At 42.8% G+C, this 21,543-nt stretch overlaps 1 protein-coding gene across 5 annotated transcripts; it reads right to left on the reverse strand.

Annotated features, from left to right (window-relative positions):
* TP53INP1 (tumor protein p53 inducible nuclear protein 1) lies at positions 1 to 11,923 on the reverse strand. 5 transcript variants are annotated; one of them, XM_075085439.1, is made up of 5 exons: positions 11,801 to 11,917; positions 8,397 to 8,680; positions 7,577 to 7,925; positions 5,836 to 5,869; positions 1 to 3,454 (listed from the first exon to the last, which is right to left on the reverse strand). In XM_075085439.1, the coding sequence occupies exons 2-5, from the start codon at positions 8,506 to 8,508 to the stop codon at positions 3,437 to 3,439; spliced, it is 513 nt and encodes a 170-aa protein (XP_074941540.1). In that variant the 5' UTR covers positions 8,509 to 8,680; positions 11,801 to 11,917; the 3' UTR covers positions 1 to 3,436. The 5 variants fall into 5 exon arrangements, with proteins under 5 accessions (XP_074941540.1, XP_074941538.1, XP_074941536.1 ...); XM_075085437.1 differs by having other exon boundaries at positions 7,577 to 7,928; XM_075085435.1 differs by lacking the exon at positions 5,836 to 5,869 and having other exon boundaries at positions 7,577 to 7,928; positions 11,801 to 11,923.
* Positions 11,924 to 21,543: the final 9,620 nt, after the last annotated feature.

Here is a 21,543-nt window from a genome sequence, read left to right on the forward strand (position 1 = left end):
TTTTCAATAGGCCATTTTTTATTGAGAGTTAAAAGCATGTCTCCCCATGGTGTGCAGAACGCACTATGAAAACAAAATACAGAAGATTGTTTTAGTAAATACACACTGGTTAAGCAATGCTACTTTTTGGCAAAGTGCTGTATTTTGTTGTTTTTCAGCTTGTGTTAAACTATTAAAAGTAAGAGCCAGGACATTCTTCCATATCCAAAGGACTGCTACAAATAGAAGTGGCTCTGGAGAGAAGCTGCCATATATGCATAGACTGATGTACAGTATTAATCCTAACTGAAATGTCCCTTTTGAATCTTCAAGTTTGCTGTGTAGAAGGCACAGTTTAAAATGCAAGTCTGTCTATTGACCAATACATATGAAAATAGTTTCAGCAAGATTCATGAATATCAATCAGTATGAGACAGTGCAAGGCCTCCACTTTTACAAGAAAAAAACCACACACACTTTAATACAATTCAAAAACCATATAAAAAGCCACATAGCTCACTATTAAAACAGAAAACCAAAACAAATCTAATCGCCCAATAGCTCCAGGCACAAAACAGGGCTAGATCAACATAAATATATAAAACAAATTAACAAAAAGCCATTGATGCAGTACTATCTCACACAATAATATGGTTTCCAATATTACAAATTGAGAAGCACAGCTTTGTGCAACAAAACAGTTTATATCCTGAAAGATATAGGTTTTCATCACCAGAAAGTCATCTAGTAATGCAGTATAAGATGATCAGTATCTCCCAATTCTAGGAGCAGTCTAAAGTTGCATTTACTTGCCTACTGAGAAGAACAGACCAAGGCTCTCATTGTAATGCCTGGGAGCCTTATACTCGCAACTCCATCTCCCTGTTAAGAGTTAAAGGATTACTTACTCCTTCTGACACAGGGAGGTGGAGACTCCATCTTCCTTCATTTCACTTTAAGAAAATTAAAGCTGAAGGAAAGTAGTTACTTTCATATAAAGAAAAATAATAAAGGAAAGCAAAGAGTTTTCCTGAGCTAGAAAGTTGGCAGTGAGGAGAAGGAAGTTTAAGCGGGGCAAAAAAAGTTGGAGTGATAAAGGTGGATAATCTGAGGCAAGTAAGAGTACCTGTGAACAGATGAGAGACTGGTGAAGCTACAGCTATTTGCAGATAAACCAGAGTATGTGGACCACAAAAGAATTGTTGTATGGACATGGGCACATACTGCTGAAAAAAGTACTAACAAATCTGTTTTGGAAATTCATGACATGACCATTTCTATTTTCTTTCACTGTCCATGTGAGTTCAATGTGTCTTTAAAAAAAAGAGACTAGTATATCCAAGAAAGCACCTATTGCTTTTGTACATTTAACTATTTGTCAATATCCCTTTGCAACAAACCTAACTAATCCCAGTAAAGCAGGACATCTGCAGTGAAACAGTGTATGGGGAACAACATTTATAACCTCTAAGTATGTGCCACAACAATTCCAGCTCCAGAATGTGCAATGTTACCACTACATCAAGGTTAATCCAAATTGTTGGGTTTTTGCTTCAGTGAAATTGAGGTGTTTTGATGAATTTAAAATACTTCATAGGTCTGGAATAATTCACATTATTGATCTTGCCTAATCTCAAAAGGCTCCTCACACGACTCCTTATACTAACTTCTGTATAAGGACTACTGGAAGACATAGTTGAATGTAATGTTAACACTTTAATGCCCTAGGCACTAAACAGAAGGAAAAAAACCCCAGTAAGTCACATTAAGCAGTGACAGAAAGGAGGGATAACCTTACTTACATTCCCCTCTTCTTTCAGTGCAGAGTTCTGCTTCCACACTTCTAAAGCCATTTAATCTGCTTCCCAGATTGATCTGTTGGGGTTCAGCATGGCACGTGGCTGCTGTGTAATACACTCTTTTGTTAACAGGTGAACTTTGCTTTTTTTTTTAAGTGCCTGCCAACTTCCGAAACATCTTGCACAGTGTTCTTAAGAAAGCCACTTGTTAGTTTTGAATGGCTTTTCTTTCCTGTTGGCCCACAGAAGTGCTATCCAGTCCTTCTGCCCCAAATGGGCTAGGAGAACAACCACTGCCAATCTATCTCAATTTTTATGCACCCTGTTATCACTGTGTTTAGTTCTGTAAGACTGTTTTTCAGCATACTCTTCTCCCTGCCACACACTGCCCTTCATTTCCAGTCACAATTAACTCAGACTTCATTTTCAGAGAAAAAGAGAGAAAATTAGGAGAACTGCTAAAACCTTCCTTCTAGCTACTTTTGAGCTACTCTCAATCTGTAAATATGAGACTATCTAACAGCAATTAGCAGCTCAGAAATAACCATCCATCAGCCTGACTTCTTTAAAGAGCAGTCAGCTACTGATGGGATTAAAAGAACCGTCAATCCACCATTTTTTCCTTTAACTAGAGATTAAATGAAATAGGGTAGGCGAAATATACCTTTCAAAGACCGAAAGAAAGAGAAAGGAGTAAGAACTTGAGCTGTACCAAGTAAAACCCAGTTCAGCTCTCTGGGTTGTGCATCTGCACTTAACCCATAGGTACACTTTTCCTTCCATTCCACTGAGGTACTATATCTGTAACACCAGTGCCGTATCATACTGCAACAATATTTGGGGGACATTTAACCCTTTACTGACACCCATATTAAGTACCTAACACACCTACACAGACTCCACTTACACAAGCAGGTACTAGGCAATTTAGATTAGATGTCCTTCTTGTAACAGTTCAGAGTAACTATGTAATATCCACTGGCAGCTATAGTATTTCCTTGTTAGAAAATAATCGTATATGCTGATTACGGACAGATACACAAGCTGTCAAGTACTGGTCTTTAAAGCATAGGGCTAACCTCAAATTTTCTAACTCCACTTTGATTAACGCAAAACGTAACTGATTTCCATCTCAGTTAAGTTTCTTTAAAATACCATTTAAGAACCCATCTATACATCATAGTTTATAAAACAGCACACAAACTATCATACTGATAGGCTTCCAAGACATTGACATTTAACATCAACGTTTAGGACTTGCTGCAAGATGTTCAGAGATTTATGTGTCGTTTCAAAAGAATGCAACACTAGTTACGATTGTGTTTGAGGGATTGATGATCAGCTTCAGATTGACCACACTTACCTATGCATAAAAACAAAAGCAACGTAAAAACAATTAGACCATAGATTAAAACCACGAGAGCCATCAGTAATTGAACTGACGCTGGCAAGGCTGGTGAACAAACAGTCCATTGTGCTTGATTTGCCGAGAGTGGCAATCCCTGGTGAGGTTTTGGCGACGGAGACCGTTTCTGTTGAGATAGTGTCTTCCATTATGTTCTTTTATCCAGTGGGTAGGACGAAAGCTCTTGGTTTTTTCCAGAAAAGTTGAATGAGTAGCAAGAGCTGTGATGTAGCAGTGAACACGCTGTCCTGTTTCATTTTGGGCCTCCAGTCTAGAAATGTAACAAGCAGGTATCAGTCATTCCTGAGCTGTGTTGGAAAGACATGCAAGCTATAGAGAGCAAGAGACATGGATATCAACATCCAGCATCTCAGAAGGGCACCGTTAATCTACTGGGACTGATATTTGGGCTGAGGCGAGGTCAAGTCAGTTTAGGAAAACCACACTGGCAAGTAGCGTGCAGCACTGCTAACTCACTTTTAGTGCGAAGAGAACACAATAGCCTTTGGACTTTTGGCATATTACACTATTAATGCCCTTCCTTCCCCACCCCACCTCCCTAAGCCCAAGATGCAATACAGAACAGAAATATAAAGCAACGCATGTCACACTGCTCCAGCTTTAGAAGACTTGGACTTATCCACTAGGCAAAGTTTGGTTTAAAAATCATCTTGAATATAGGTGGTTCAGCCTGAAAGCAGGAGCACACTAATGAAAGTGTGTTGGGATTGCCAGCCACGCAAATAAATCCAAACAATGTTCATGCAGAGGAATAGGAAAGATAGAGCAGTTGTGACACACATGGGAAGTAACTTAGAAGGACTGTTCCTCAACCAGCCCTCTAGATTTCATGAGCAGAGAGTCAGCAGTTTTGGCAAATCCTTACTCCATCATGCACTAGTGAAAAACAAACCAGCAGCCTATGCAAGCAGGGAATGACATATTGAAAAAGGACTTTCCTACTTAACAGAACAATCACTAGTGTTTCCTGAAACTTCCAAAGTAAAGCTAAAAATAGCCTGGCAGTTTTAAAAGCAAAGTAAATCCCAAGCCTGAGTGCCACAGCTGGTGTGACATCAGTGGCACCAGAGTTGCTTGCCTTCTCTCTCCCCACCCAGGGTCCAACGACTAGCTGTCCACTCAGCGGTGCCCAGGAAAGATGTCTGCAAGACCAGGAGCTTGCTCAGATGTGAGCAGGAGGTCTCTTGGGAAGTCTGTCAGCATTAGCATGACTCTATAATAAAGTCTCTTCTGGAAGAGCTTAACTTGCATTTATTGTATGATGTCTCTGTAGACATAAGTCTGGTCTGCCTTGCCCATGGTACACCCTTGTAGCCTTGCTCTCAGGGGGGCTGCAGGTGCCTGGCAGAGAAGTGAGATCTTCTGCCTCCCCTCACTCCACACGGGAGCAAAATACTCCCTGTCAGCAAGAGAATATTCCCTCCCTTCTAATTTTTCTTTTAAATATTCAAATCCACTTGCTTTTTGGCTCCTTGGGTAGCTTAATATGACCAACTGAAGCCTACATATTCTGGAATAGCCATGTGTGACATGCTGCTTTTCCCTTGTTCATTCACTGGATACTGTCCTACACCTGGCACTTGAAATATGAAGCAAGAAATAAGAAAACAGCACATCACAAATCAACTCACAGTGCCTTGTAAACAAGTTCTATGCAGATTACACCAGTTTAATTTATATGACGGTGCCTGCAAATATGGGGCTACTGTTTCCTATATGGGGTGATCCCTTAACATGTTCAACAGTGCTAGAGGTGGAACTCCATATGAAGTCTTTCTGGGGAAAGCTGTAAGGAGCTATGAGGCCACACCACCTTGTGTTATTAGAATCCGTATTTCCTAAGCATGCCCTTTCTGCATGTCATTAACTAGCAAAGGACATCAACTGCTAATACAAAGTGTTGTGGTTTGTTATGGAAAAACATGACTAACCTGACAAAACAGAGGAGGTTTAAACAACAACCTTTTGCTTTGAATTTAAAAGGAACAAGTATATTTCCTCCACAAAAGGAAGAAAAACTAGTTGAAGATATTTATGCTTTTTCCCTTCTTATCAAAATGTCTTCCAGCGCTGGTTTGCAAACCAACACTCTCCTCCTTGCCATCTTAAAGCAAAACTGGGATAGCAGAGGTGGTTTGAATTAGGTAAAAGGCCACACGCTCTTCCAAAACGTAGCACTTTGGTATCTTAGTGGTTGCTTTTGGTAGCCTGATGCTAGCAAGCCCCGGGCACTAAGAGAAGAGGGTGATGAGCTTCCATCAAGATTGTCAAAATGTAATTTTAGAGGGGCTGTGTCTAAAGCCAGACCGCTGCTACACACATTTGCTGTTGCACCCCCAGCATCTATTCTGCTAGAAAGCGTAAGTGTCCTGCTAGTTGCGCTACGGAGCCAGACTTCACAAGAAACATTAAAAGGCTTCAGACCCCACCCCAATTAATATTTAAGTAATTTTTCTGCACTTAGCGTTTCAGCTTGTTAAAGCAGATGTAGTTAGGCTTGATCAAGTAACATCATTTGGCACAGAGGTTAGTCCTAAAACCAGTATTTTTTTGGCAGACAAGGCTCTAGAGGAAGCAGTGTTGCTAGCAGCCTGATCAAACAAAGCACTGTCCCAAAACAGTAGTACTTACTGTGCCAGTGTGCCTTAAGCAGCTTTTCTTGGCCCTACAATGTTAAATGGCCAACCATTAAACCACTAGAGACTTCAAAACAGCTTTTGAAACTTAGTGCATTACCAGTGTAATTCATTTTCCTAGTTCCTGTAATCTACCTCAGCTTTAGACTTAAATCTACTCCCAGTTCTGCCACTCAAAATAGCTCTTATGCAAAAGCTTAGATCCTCTGACGAAGCAACAGCACAGAATTCACTGTGAAGAAACTTATTCATGCGCCAGCTGAGGATCACCACACCTTTAGCTTCCCAACACATAAAAGTAGCTTAACTGTACAGCATAATATAACATATCCCTCTCTAGAAGATTTTATACCAGTATCCCTAGTTCACAAGTCACTGAGAAAAGTCAGAATCTTACTTTGTGTGTTACTATCCAATATAATTGATATTTTAGATAAACTGATCTACCGTCTCTCACTAGGGTATGCCTCACAGCCTGCAGTTCTCTTGCAGATTCCTTCAGACCCTCATTTTAAGGGTCCTGTGTGCTCATAGCTTCCCCCCGATTTAAGTTAAGCTAGACCTTTGATGCTTAACATCACAAACTACCCTCCCCGAATATTTATACAAATCCCATGTTCTCCAAGACTAACAGTATCAGCACTACACTTCAATATTATACAGCAGCATATCATCTCAAAGTCACTCATTTCTTTCAACTAAGAACTTTATGACAAGGAGGTCATCAGAAAAGTCAGTGGGCATCTACCTACAGCAACTCTACCACTATGCTCAATTTTTTCCCCCTGTGTAACAATGCTTACTGTACCATGACTTTTTTTTGTCTGGTTGTTTCTAACTGTAGGCACCAGATGGGAGGAAAAGTCAGTCTTTGTTATTAACCAGGATTCACAAAACACCCGTTTATTTCCAATTCAATGAACACACGGGCAAGTGTAGAGTCATAATGGCAAAAATACTCTATTAGTACATGTCTATGTGCACTATACTGATATAGCTGTATATACTGGACAGTTAATATCAAAGCAGCAGTGCAAAGCAAACATGCATCTGCAGTAATTCCACATGGAATATTCCACGTAGGTTTTTAAGGACCACCCACACCCCCAAAAAAACTCCAACTCAAGCAGTGCAACCTCTTACCTTGCTAAAAGCAGAAGTTTGCAGTGTAATTTTTTTGACTTTGAGGGGAGTAAGCTTTGTGGACTATTTCAGTTTGCTTTTTTCCACAAGGCACCTGTGGAAAACTTTAATCCTGTCCTAATCTATCACCAGGTTGAGGAACAAAAAAAAAATACCAAACAGACTTTCCTGTCAGGATAGTTAAAGTAATATTTTTTTCACCTCACAAGGTAACTAAAAGGGTACTAACAGGTATGAAAATACACATAGCTATGGAGGGGGCAAAGTGCTTTCAAATCTATGTTATCAGCTATAGAGCTAACTGCCACCAACAGGAGTGGAACATATTCTGCGAGGGAACAACGAGGCTCCATACATATTCACCTCAGTGTCAAAATAGCATACCTAACTGTTTCCTGACATGGTCACCTTGTATAACATTTTTCTAAGCAGGCAGGCAGCCCTGACCACCCTACCCACCTTGTGTAGTACTCATCCTTTATTCACTTGCTCTGAAATAAGATGGAAAGCTCAGTATTAAGTGTCTAAGCTGATCAAATAGAACCCAGATATTTTCAGCAACAGAGGTCCTTGACAAGAGAAGTCAGGCATACCTGGGACTACCTGGGCTGTGAAACTCCTCATCTCCACACCCAGTCTCGTTAAGGCTGTGACAGGTATTGTGGACAGCATACACAGACATGCTGGGATGCTCTATTAGGAGGTTCTCCATCGGACTAGTTTCCACTTTGATAGTGGTTAATCCACCTGCAGTAAAACATGGGGGAGGGGTGATAAACCAGCTCTCCTCCATGGGACATGACTCAAACTGGATGAAGCAAGACTCGCTGGCCTCCGGCAAGTGTTCCAAGGGAGACGGTAAACAAGAGAAGACAGGCGAGCCATCCGTGGCCGATACTTCAGTGATGTCCGCTTCCTCCGTGGAGCAATTAGTGCAAGTGTCTGCTGTAGGTGGCCATTAGTCAGCGGAGAGGAACCCATGGACATTGGTGATTGCAGGAGGTCAAAACCAGCAAGGTTGCACGTAGCCAGAAATGGGATATAAAAAAAGAAAAACAAGGAAACAGAAATAAACCCCTATCAGCAGGCATATAAACTTATTTTTTTTGAGAAGCAAAGGGAGGGGAAAAGGGAGTTCCCTGACAATCCACGCTAGACACGTAAAACAACCGTTATCAGTAAAGCAATACAATTGTGTAATAAGTCAAACATTTTATCTGTACAAGTGGTTCTGCTGAAGCCTGTGTCAGGCTTATAAACCTGACATCATTTTTCTCATCAGTTTACGTAACATGTTTTGGTACATTTGTTTGGAAGATACCCTACGCTCTAATCCACACCAGTTTTGCTTAGGTAAAGTTTCTCCCATGCTACTGGTTTCTAAGCAGAGCTTATGTTTGACAGACGTCTTACCTATAAAGTCAACCAGAATCCACTCGTCGTCTTCTTTCTCACTGAACTCTGGCTCTTGGCTGGACAAGCTATTAATCTCTCCCATGAGCATGTTATTTAACCTCTGGAACATTACTAAGGCAGGAACAAGACTTTGGCTGGTAGGTCTTTATATCCAAGGTTCAAGGCACAGCTCACACTGTACTAGAAGACTGGCATAGACTTGAGATTAAAGTGCATAGGTGCTTTATCAGCTTAGGTACGGGACATGCAGAGGCATGACTGGTAAACAGTTTATGTGAAACCTGCAAAAAATGATGACAGGGGTCTTAATGACAAAGCAATAGGTAAGAGCCCTAGGGAACAAATTAAAAACCCTCTCATTAGTGCAGCCTAAGGAACCAGTGAACACTTTTCCCTAAGAGGAGAGGCAGCTTCACTGGCATTCACCATTCCCTCCCAGCTAGATACACAAAGAAAAAGCCTAGGTCTCTCCTCGGAGCTGAGTGCTTTCCTCTAGATCCTCCTCCCTGTGCAAAGGTCTGTTCAGTTGTTGGTCCCCAACTTCTCCTATAGGAGAAGAGGACTTTTGCCGAGAAGCCTTGTGCCTACACTCACTGGGGTGCTCCCTGTAATCCCTGCCTGTCTTCTTCCTGGTCTGAGAGAGATGCAAGGGGCAAGCACACATTTTCTGCTCCAGACTTCGCATCTCCTCTGTTGGCACAGCCTCACACCTCTCCCAGAGACTCCTGCAAGGGCTCCCAGGGTGCCCAAGGCAGCATATCTTCTCTCCCATCACACACAGCTCAGGGCCATTGCCTACAAGCTAACACAGCAGGAAGGCGCGTCCCCTCTTCAGGTTCAAACTGCACTACCTAGTTACCAGTGGGATAAATTTCCACGGCAAGTGCCCAATTAGTCATGTATGCAAGCCTAAGTAACAAAGAAAAGTAACCTGTATACTTGATTAAAACCAATGTTTATTTCTCAATATGTTCCCCTACATCTACATGTAATTAGTCACCATAAGCCTGAAATCTGCATTTGGCAGTTAAGATGAAAAATGTCATTACTACCGAGAAGCTGAACATTCAACCACCTCAGATCAGTGTGCTTAGAGCCTTTCAGTGTTTATGTATGAGCCAATAAATAGAAGCCATTAAAGTAGCTGAATAAGGAAAGGCTATGCATGAAAAATGTTCACCAATTTAACAAGTTAATTTCACCACAGTGAATTATCACAGCATGCCAGAATTATTAAATACCTGCTTAATAATTAAATATGGAAGAAGATATGCATGTAGGACAGTATGAGTGTCTGCATTCAGAAAGAGAAAGGGAGTAGACACACTACACTAGACAAACGCAGCCATTAAGAGAAGATACAACCCTTAAAGAATATTATTTAAGGCCAGTATTCCTGGCTTCATCCTGTAACTCTCAGGCCCCTCTAAAGGGTCATTTTGGCATTCTACATCATCTTACCCCAGGACACCAGACCCCATCACCTACTTGTTCAATGCAAGGACAAGCACCTGCTCCATGCAACACCGCTCCTATAGACATTTATGTAGCTACCTCCTTATTCAAACAGCACAAAAGGATAGGATTAGAACTTAGAGTAGTCTTCAGAAGCAATATGAAAAGGTGCAGCATAATTCAAGAAGTTATGCACTCTAGCTCTTTAACAGGGGCTATGAGTTGCAGGGAAATACAGGACTAGGAACAAATGTCTCAGCTGCAGTAGTGATAAAAGGCTGATTTTTAGGACCACACTTGAAAATTAAACATCTGGGGTCTCTTTAAGAGAGCTACATGAATGGTCAGGAGTCTAAAGAAAAATGATAAAATCTGAAAAATGGAAAGGCTTAACAACAGGGAAGAAAAAAATGGCAACAGTAGTCCATTCTGTAAAGAAAGAGGTAAACATTTATTCCCTTCTTCTACATCCACAGCAAGCAGAAGTGGCTTTTAACTGCAGTAAAGTTCAATTTTCAGTGGTTACTAGCAGGAAACGCTTTTAACCATTAAGGTCATTGAGCCCTGGATGGGTTACCTAAGGAAACGCCGAATGCACAGAGCGCACCTAAGCATCTTCTTGAGAAGGTTTGAGTGCTTCAATTTTACTCAGAACTTGCTACAGATAAGGAAATGGACTCCAAGTGAAAGCTTGAAGCCTGTAGCTTTCCAGTCACCTTCCACATCCACCCCTAACCCTCTTCCGGCACAAGGCCTAGGAACAAAAGAGCTTGTTTTTTCTTTAGGCTCACTACCAAGCGGTAGCGTAACTGCTGATCAGCGCTGGCTCTCCCCATGCTCCCACTGCCACTCGCACACACTGCCTCTTTCCTAGATCTAGACTGGGAGCTTCTTCAAGCAAGGGCTGTCTTTTTGCTCTGCGTGTAGCGTGGAGCAAGGTGAGAGCTCACACTCTGTTAAGGCTCCACAGGAATCACAGCAACACCAAATAATTAACCTCTGAGAGAGAAAAGGGAGATAGATCACTGTTCCTGAGAACACAAGCTAAACAACCCACAACTTTTGACCCATAAATGTTTTTCTGTAGATCAAAAGCAGATTGTCCCATTTCCCCCTTCCCCCATCCCAAAAAACCATCTGAATCATTTAGAAACCAGCTGATGTTTTGACATCCTTTTGGACAAGTGCCTTTCAAAATGCCACACTTGCACTCTATTGTGCAAGTCAGATGGGGACCAAGAAGTGACACTGCTGCCGTTAGCGAGGGCCATCGTTAGGCAAGTCAAATGAGAGAGCAGCTGAAAGAGAGGTATGCTGGTTGTTAGACAGGAACTGTATCAGCTGCAAGGAAAGACAAGGCTAGGGATGACCAGCTCAGCTACAGCAGTGATAAAGCACTGTTACAGATACACAACCAACGCATGTCAACAATATTGTATTGTTGCATAAAGAAACTTTTTTCTTTTTTCCCCCCGTTCTAGCCTAGCAAAGGCGATAGGGTGCATGCTAAGCAAAAACACCCAAAAATAGACACCCCTCACACCCCTCCTGCAGTTCCCCGTGGGAGCCTGCCCGATGGTCCCCCCCGCCCTCCGCTCGCAGCCTTGCTATTTACCACCAGGAGGCTCCAAAAAGCCGCTCTCGGCGGAGCCGGCGGCTGACCCGGCAGAGCCCGCAGCAGCTGCGCACCTTCCCGGCTGCGCTCCGGAGCCCAGCCCCGCCGCTGGGCGGGGAGGGGGGGGGAAGGACAAGGCAGCGGCGGGGGAGAAAGCGGAAAAACCCTCCCGTTCCCGATGTTTTTCCGAGGACGGAGCAGCCGGGAGAGATGCAAGGGGAGACGGGCACTCTGCTGCTGCCTTCCGCCGCCTCGCCCGAGTGCTCAGCCTACCGCTGACCGTGCCGCCCCCCGCGCCGTGGTCAGCTCCAGCCTCACAAAGGAAACTCACCCGCACAACACCGCTCCCGATCCCGGCAGCCGCGCCGACCCCGCGCCCGCGGAGCCCTTTGTTGTCACGGCCGCGGAGCGCAGCTGACGGCCCGGCCGCCCCGGCCACGCCCCTCCCCGCCCCTCCGCCAATGGGTGCCGCCGGCGGCTGTCGCTAACGCACGTGACGGGCGGGCGGGGGAAGGGGCAGGGCGGGGGGCGGGATCTCAGGGCCGCCCGCCCCGCCCCGCCCCGCCCCTTCCCCACGCGTTACCGGAGCCGGTGGCTGCGGATAACTTTGCTAATTTTGGGGTCCCCACGGAAGCAGCGGGCAGGGACATCTGGCACCAGGTAGGGGCGCTCAAAGCCCCGTTCGGCTTGGCCTTGAACGCTGCCGGCGGTGGGGCATCCGTGCCTCGGCTGGGCAACCCTTTCCAGGGGCTCACCAGCTTCATCATTCCTTATATCCTGCCTAAATCTACCCTTTTTCAGTTAAAAACCATTACCCCTTGTCCTGTCACAAGAGGCCTTGCTAAAGAGATTGTCCCCATCCTTCCTGTAGTCCCCCTTTAAGTACTGAAAGGCTACAATAAGGTCTCCCCGCAGCCTTCTCTTCTCCAGGCTGAACAACCCCAACTCTCTCAGCCTGTCCTCATAGAAGACGTGCTCCAGCCCATCGCTTTGGATCATATTTGTGCCCCTCCTCTGGACCTGCTCCAACAGGTCCATGTCTTTCCTGTGCTGAGGGCTCCAGAGCTGGACGCAGCACTCCAGGTGGGGTCTCACCAGAGGCGAGCAGCGGGGGAGCATCGCATCCCCCAACAATTACTAGGCTGAAGCACCTTGGCTGGGCTGTAAAGTTTCCAAGTACCACATGTGAAGCCCTAGAAAACTTGTATGTTAATCCACTTACCCCACCCACTCCCTGTTTTTCTTTAAGAAAAAAAAAAAAGAGGCAATGAACGTAAATGCAGTGCTCTTCTGCGAGATGAACAGCTAAAAGGAAAGGAATTTCCAGGCGGTGAAGTTACAGGCTGGGAGGGCTGGTGCAGCTGTGCCACACACCTTCAGTCGATTAATATAACTCTAAACATATCAGAGTGTTAAGAGTTGCTTCAGACCACAGAGAATGCTGGGCAGGCAAATATCCACGCCCTTTGGAAGATGCTGAAACAAATGGGTGATGAGTAGCCAAACTATTTTACATGCAACACATCTTACCAATTCAGGATTTTTCATGGTTCCGGTAGTGCTGAGTAACTGGATTTGTAACAAGCTATAACATTTTCTACTAAAATACAAGGCGTGCAACAGGAGTGTGTTACAGTTGCTGGAGTCCTGATAAACTTCTTGATCTTTTAACCTCAGTGTTTAATAATACCTTTTTTGCACACTTTTTTCCCCCTTGTAAGGACAAAGCTTTTCTGTGTAAAACAAAATGGAGGAAGTAAATTTTGGAAAAACAATGAAAAGTGTCTTCCTGCAGCTGGGAATAGGCTGTGTAATTTGACTGACAAACTGTCTAGCTGTATGATCTGCAACATTTTTGCCAAAACTTCAAACGTCTGGTATTTGATTATATTTTTCTAGGCTGAACTAACCCTTCCTAAATTATGGGATCAACTTTATAACATCAGCACTATCAAGGGGCGTAAACTGGCTGTATGTTTGATTGAATTTTAGTTTTATAAGTTGAAGCAACTCAGGAAAAAGCCTACCAAGTCTCTTTGATTTTTGATGATCGGGGCTCCAAGATTGAATGGGGGAGGGGAAATGGCAGAGGCGCGTGTCTGTGCATTCAAGGTAGGCGAGACAGAAAATTAAATTTACAGAATAAATGCCTCAAAGAATTTATCTGTATTGCAAAATTACCTTGTGTTAGAACACGCTAATTAAGGTGATACAAAGCACTCAGCATAGACAAGAGCTGTCATGTTTGGCAGCTGGGTTACCTTGGGTCAACAACAACAAAAAATGTTAAACATAGTAGTCTTTGTTTATATTGACTGTTACATTAAGCATTACATGTTAATCAATTAACATAATGTATTTTTCCAGTGTAGGCAAGCCCTAGGAAGGCTTGGGTTGTATTTGAGATACAGACTCATAATGAAGTTAAAAGGCTAGTGTTTTTATTTTTTACAGTCCCCTGAGAAGTAATTAAAGGGAAAGAAGCTCTTCCCTTTCTGTAGCGTTGCTCCAATTTCTTTCCTCTTCATTTCACTTATCTCATTTCTTAATTCCCTATAGTGAATAAATGGTGGGAAAAATGGGCTTGCTTATTCTTTCCTCCAAATTGCATTGCTGTTGGTAGGAGAGGGGCAGGTCCAAAAGCCACCCCTCTTCTCAACCTGGCAACCAGCCTGCTTTTGTTGCAAGTCTGACAAGTACTTAAGCACATGAATGGTTACAAATGAAATAAATTACATGCATGTACTTAAATACCTGCTGACCAAAAGCCCGAGTATTTCATCCTGCACTCACTGAGGTCAACGTCAAATTTTCTGGTGACTGAAATGGTGCAGGTTGTGGCCTTAGATGCTTTATCCAAAGTCTTTCAAATCAATTAGCCTTTCTATTGATTCTAATGGTTGTTAGATCAGGCCCTCAGACAGCAAAAGAAATACGGTCACTTTGGTCTGGGGCTTGCTGGACACAAAAGCTGACTCAGGGACTGGCCTTCCCTTGAGGAATTTGACTATTGTATTTGTAGTACCAAAAAAAAATTAATCTGGAGAGATGTCTGGAGCAAGGGAACCATTTGTGTTTCCAATAATATGTGCCCTTGCATGTCTCTGAATAATTGTTAGGAGTTAGCAGAGAGCCCGTTGTACTTTCTGCATGCTCAGTGGCAGCTTAATGGCACAGCCAACGCTGCACCTGCAAAAATTCCCCTGTGTGTCATAGGAATAGTAACCGATTGGGCAGCAGTCCCCTGTTATTTGAACTGTATTGATTTTTCAAGATCCTACGCATTAATGCAAGTCATGACGTATTGTCTGGGTTCCCACTATGATGAAATACTACAGCAGTATTTAGCAGGCACAATATATGTCTAGCCGTGGAGTACAGAAACACTGACCTTCCTACCACAAGACCTGCGAGTTACAATGAGCGCATTGAGCTTATAACAAAGCACTGCCATGTGTTGTGCCTCTTGGAGAGGCCCTACTCCACAGACGTGCCTGTTTAAATGGTAGGTGAGAACGTAGATCTATCTCCGTATTAGAAACCTTGAGTAGCAGGATGGAGAATGATGCCAAATAGGGCTTGCACAGACTAAAAAAATAAACTCCCTCTGAACTTTGGAGAAGACATACCCTCCAGACAAAGATAAACAATGATTCTTTCCAAAAAAATCTGTAACAAACTGCTCGATATCACTCTGAGCATTTTGCACAAACAAATCCATCGTTCCCATGCAGCATGAATCTGGCACATCTGTACGGGAACCTCCACACAGTTCGCCTTTGTTGAAATGTGTGTCATCGTTTGTTTAAGGTCAGTGCAGCACAGCTACCAAAACCAAAGTTTCAGTTTAATCGGATGCCCTCAACCTGTTCGTGATTAAGATAAATTCTAATGCCTTTTGCCCCATGGAAGATAGCTTCCACCTGGCTGTAGCAGAAAGTCCTGGGCTCTATGGGAAGAAATTCTGTGTGATTCTGCGAGATCACCGCTGTCAGATAGGTCTAGGTCTGTCCTGCTGAATGCAACATGCAGAAATAGTGGGGGGTTATACTTTTAAAAATAGCTCAAGTTTATGATTAACTGCAATTAAATACTTCCCCCCCCACCCCCCCCATGGAAAAGATACAAACTGCTGTTCAAGAGTCCAGGCTTTTCTGTCCAAATTTAGGTACAAACACTTCAAACCTGTTGTTTAAAGCACGAGCAGTCTCAACAGATCCAAGCTTAAAAAAGCACAGTCTGACATTTGCGTCCTTGCACAAACGTCAATCCCTTTTTTGAAGGCGACTTCTAGATTTAAACATCAGTCTCAATGAAAACAGGCACTTCCTTTTCTGCTCTTCTTCCTCTGACTTTAGTTAGTGCAATTGTTTCTGCAACATTGGCTTAAAGATACCAGATTGATTGTTCCTGCTGTAAGTCACAAGTTTCTAATGCTGTTTTCCCAAACAGCAAGTTAAAATTTTGAGTAAGAGCAGGCCTTTCCAGACTTTTATGCAAAACAGGTGTTAGAGACCTGTTTCTGTATTTCTAGAGCATGAACTCAGCAAATACATGAATCCAATTTTGACATGACTAGGAGCCTCATGATTTGGCTGAGTGAGATCCAAGGAGTCAGAAATTACTCGATATGATCCCCAAACCAGACCGAAAAAGTTGAGGGATTCAGTTTTCTGTGGAAGAACTATTATCCTAAAACATTAAACCTGTTGTCCTTTTCAGCAAAGAGTCCTTTTCAGCAGAGTCCTTGTTAGGAAAAAACTCTTTTTCCTTAGAAACTGTGAAAATGCAATTCCAGCTTTTCATATTGTTTAAGAGCAAAACCAGGTATAACTCTATCTTCAAATTGCCATTGGCAGGAGGCCATTGTAAAGCGTAGCCAGATTAAAAAAATAACAGTAAGCTTTAGCCATACTTTGGGCTCTTTCCTCAGCTCTGTCAAAATAAGAATCCTTCCAGAATTCCGTATAGATTTCCATGGTCTGGATAACTCTGCTTTTTTCTAGAGCACCTTCAGTGACAGTATTTGAAGCACTAGCTCGGGCTGGCATGTGCTGGGCGCCTCAGCAGTTAGTACCGCGCAGCAGTGCCAGCCAGCAGAGAGCCAGAGGCAGATGCCTCTTCTTGTGTCATTATGCGAATGATTTCTCTCCTGAGTCCAGAGGCATTCATCAAACATTTTCCGTTGGGGTTGTCTGTCCCCTTTCATTTTTGTCTCTTGTACTAGAAAAAGTCCAGCATGGCTTCACTGCTCTTGCCTGTCTTACCTGACCTCTCCTTCAAGCACTCACTAATAAAAGACCCTATTGTACCCCTGGGTACAGCCAGGGATTGTGCTGCCTTACTGCTTTCCTCTGTGCCCTGTGATTTGAGAGGCTTTCCAGAAGCACGTCTCCTGCCTAAGACAGTCAAGTAAAGCACTCTTATCATCCAAAGGAGAAATGACCCGTGGATTTTTGACTTTGGCATTGAACATGCATTTGTCACATTTATGAAATTCCTTCATGCTTCAGATATTTGATGGGTTATTACCATGGTTACTAACACTTAATTTTTTTTCTTTATTTCAGTGGTGATCTTACGATGATGGGCATCCCACAGTCAGTGTACAGGCAAGTGTGCTTGACGAAAGCTGGAGAGAGCTGCTGCAGTTTCATGTTGGCAAAAAGTTGTTCTTAAGCACCTACTACAGGTTGAGTTTAGGAGTAATTTACCTTGGTGCCATAATTGATTTTCCTGTGCTGGGTTTACCTTCATAATGATTGTAACTTAATGTTCAGTGAGAGGATAAGTACATTTCTCTGTCTGTAGCATATCTGTGTTTTAAATCATATGGGAATGACAGACAGCGTGCAAGAGAGCTTCCTCCTTAAACTGTCAGCTCAAAGCATGTTTTGTTGTGTGGCTAGCCATGCTTAAAACCCTTCCTTGACTTTTTCTGCACAACCGCAGAGTCAGCAGACACACACTGTTCACATCTCTGAGGCATTTTTAGTCTCACCAGTGATCCATTTGTTTTCTTTCAGCTCTCCCACTGATTCATGCACTTAATAAAATAGTGAACACTATCTTTGTTCTGTTGTGACGAGTTACAAAAGAATTAGCAACATCAGTTTAACACCAAGTAATATGAATCACATCACATATTTGGATGGGCTCAGATGTCAATTGTCAGACTCCATCCAACTGCAAATCACCATTATTTTTGAAAGATTTCTTAGTCTTTGCAGGGTACAAAGCCACACACCGTGATTCCGTGTTGTTATTCTTTTCAGCCATGGATGTTTCTTGCAAATACTGAGCCCAACATTTCTCAACATAGCTCAGACCGGCCCTAATAGATAAAAAACAAAAGGCCAAGTACTTCTGAGAGAAGATCAAATAATGTGTATTGCAACAGAGCCTGAGGTGATCACAGTGGATAAAAGACGTGACCTTTCCTGCTCCCAGGTCTCAGGCACTGCGTTGGTAACAAAGACAATCAATACTTCACAACATCTTTAGCTCATATGTTCAAGCTTAATTTTAACATAGCATATATACAAACATATATGTGTATCTCTGTGTATTTAATGAATGATTTATACAGTGTATTACAGTATACATGTATGCATATGTAGTTTACGCATGGAGGAATTGATTTGGGATCACACACACTTATTGACAGGTTCCCTTTCTTGCTTAGGTCAGACATGATGAATGCCAGCACTCCATCCCAGCTGAGCTCTGCTGAATGAATAAATAGCGTGGGAGGTCTTGTCTGTCGGGCTAAGCATTTCATAGAAGCCAGGTGCAAGAGTGATCATTGCATAGTGAATCGCTGCAACTCAGAATCTGGTATTACAGTCATCTGAAGAGCTCTTTTCAGATAGCATTTTAAAACTGGCTCTGCACAGTAACAAATTAATGAGGTCCCAGTCTCTGCAAGATTTGTGCTAATGAAGCCTCCAGGCAAGAGACAGCTCCTGCCACATGCCCTTCCAGTCTGCAGAAGTTAGTGTTCACAGCAATGTATAGCTTCCCTGCATAACAATGTAACTAACTCCCTGAATGAGAGCAATGATTTTATTAAAACTTGCCAGCAAGGTTGTCTTGTCCAGCCATTGCAGCAACAGATCTGTAGTTCCAGATTTAGTTGTTAACCTGTTGCGTGGCTTTGGGCAGACGACATAACTCTGCTAAGTTCCTCATAGGTAGGATGTGGTCAGGTAATCAGGCACTCCACCGGGATGATGCAAGGGAGTTGTTTGCGCTTAACCCTTTTTACTATAGGCTGTCTAAGAACCTATCAAATAGCTGTAAGTTGTTGGAAAGCTTCTTGGATAAGAAGAAGAGCTGTCCCTGGAGTATTCTTCCAGCTGATAGTTCAGCTGGTGTGAGGTCCAAAACCTAGACAAAGTAAGTTAGTATGCTTCATTTCTCAGACACATACACCAAAACCGCACTTCTTGGCTATGAGTGACAGTGTGACAGAATGTGACAACTTGACAGTCATGCTCTCAGCCTCCAAGCACCTGGTATCCCCCAGGGTTCAACCCCAACAGCTGATGTGCTACGAGCCATTTACCTCACCCGTACCAGTGCTTCAAAACATGCTACCTGATGAATTTTAAAGATACATCTTTCATCCTGCTGTGGTGAAAGCGCTCAAGTATTAGAAATGTTTTTTATAACAGGATTCCTGGCAGAAGCAGAGCCTTAGAGTGTCTTCCAGGGTTTTTGGAAAAACATCATGACTGGTTGTGACAGACTGAGGAATGTGTTGTGAGAAAACAGGCAATTCAAGAGAAGAGCTAAATAAAAGACGCTGAAGTTGAAAGAACTGTTTTTCTCTGTGCCTGAATTTTAGACAGATTATCACTCAAATGTCAGCGCTTGAATAATTAAGGTGGAGTAATGAGATGTAATTGCCAGAGCTGCAAGGACAGTAAACATAACTGCGCTATTATCAGGACAAGCTGAGCTTCCAATGGTGTAACAGGTCAAACAGCTGTAATCATACCACCCTACCTGGAATAGGATAAGTGAAGGGGTCACGTGCAGGCTGAACATGAACATAGTGTACCTGGGCTCTGGAACTATAATTAGAGCAAAGCTGAAGGTTTATAGATCCCAGGCACAAAACAGTGTGATAAAGCTTAAAAAAATTTGAAAGTAAGTTGGAGGAAATGCAAGTTAACTATTCAACAGAGCAATGTCCCATTAATTAACTACATAGCTGGGGTTGTTAGTGGAAAAAAACCCCTGCTATTTAAGAATACGAAATCTAAGATTTTATGTCTGGTCAAGAATAATCCACTGCAAAAACACAGACTGAGGAGCAAGTGAGTAGGGAGCAGCCCTGAAGAAATATTCTGGAGGTTGCATACTCTTTCAAAAAAAGAAAACTACATACTGAGAGCTACAAATATAAATAGAGGCTATAAAATACGTGAAGTAATTCTTCCACTTTTCTCAGTATTGGCAAAGCTCAGCCGGAGCTCAGTGAGCCTGGCTTGGGGCACCATGCTTGGGAGAGATAAAACACTCATCAGGCTATGGAGGAGAGTAACGTGTATGATCAGAGCTCTAGAAAAACACAGCTTACATGGGGAGATTGGATAAATAGAGGGTGCTGGCTCTAGTGAAGAGAAACCTGACAGAAATATGAGCAGTTGTCAGAAATAAAGATATTGCAGATTAGTAAGACATTCCATTGCCGCAGAAATAGACTTTGGTTAGACATTAGAAAAAACTTTCTAAAAATAAGGCTAGTGATGCATTAAGCTAGATTGCCTGGGGATTGTAAGTCTTTTAAAAATAGAGATCAGATAAAACTTAGTCAGGAATGACAGAGATAAAATTCATCCATCTGTAGAGAGTGGGATGGTATAGATGACTTCTCAAGATCCCTTTTCATCTGTATTTTCCATGATCATCCAAAAGATGAGTGTTTGGGTTTTTTTCAGACTTGCTTGTTTATTCATGCTATTCACTTGCTTCTTCATCTTGGAAATGGAAATCCCATTATTCAGTCCCAGCCAGCACTGACTTCAGGTTTTTCTTGTACTATGTAGCAACACAATGTGACTGTTCAAGTTGCAAGACATCAAGACAAAGTTTAAAATGGTGCTAGTTAAAATATCAACTTTGAAATGACAATCATACTAGTCAAAATACTTATCATTGGCTTCAAATCAAAAGATTTAATGAAAACAGGTCCTAAGTTGTGAGTCTTAGGTAATTCACGTGGTCCCTTTGACACTTCAAAGAGAGCGTGCTGTTTGGATGAAACGTGCAAGTTTGCTGGGACAGGCAAGACGGAGCCAGGAATACACCCATCTGGATCTGTGCTGCAAAGGGGCGTGCCACCGGGGAAGCAGGAGACCTGTTACTATTTCACCACGCTGCCAGCACCCATCAACACTTGCATACATACCCATATCCACTGCCAACAACATGGAGCGACCTGAAGTCCCTCTAACACAAAGGAGATGGCAGGTGGATCTAAAGTCTGCCCACAGTGATCTCACTGAACGACTGGGCCCTTTGGTGGGATAAACCTGAGACAAGCTTAGCAATTTAGGCCACCTCCTGCTTTCATGGATTCCTTTGGCATTTTTCTTCCCCCAGTGTTCCTACAATGGCAGAATCAAAGCCTTGAACAGCTAATCCTCCTGCCTATATCCTGGGAGATTTGGGCAACATTTGTCTATATTTCTGTCTCTGTGTAATTTTGGTTATTACTGAGAGAATTTTAGCCTGCCTTCAAATTATTTCAAGTATATTACAGTGTTCCTTGTTGCAACACGCTAAGGTACTTGGCTCCTGAGCAAGCGCCTTATAAAAGGATAAAGTGCTTCTACCTATTATGATTAGTATTATTTTGCTAATTATGGAGGGCACTTTGGCTGCCCTCCCCCCAGGCTGCTACAGCAACACACATCTGTAAGGAGTCATTCTTCTAATTGTGTCAATTAGGCTTATATAAGAGTATTTCAGTGATCCAAACAGTGTGGAAAGCATGGCTTGAGGTCTGGCTGAAGATGAACCTCATGCTCCAAACGCTAACAAAATTATTTTAAACTTCCTTCT

This window comes from Phalacrocorax aristotelis, chromosome 2 (assembly GCF_949628215.1).
Source record: "Phalacrocorax aristotelis chromosome 2, bGulAri2.1, whole genome shotgun sequence".
Taxonomy (NCBI): Eukaryota; Metazoa; Chordata; class Aves; order Suliformes; family Phalacrocoracidae; genus Phalacrocorax; species Phalacrocorax aristotelis.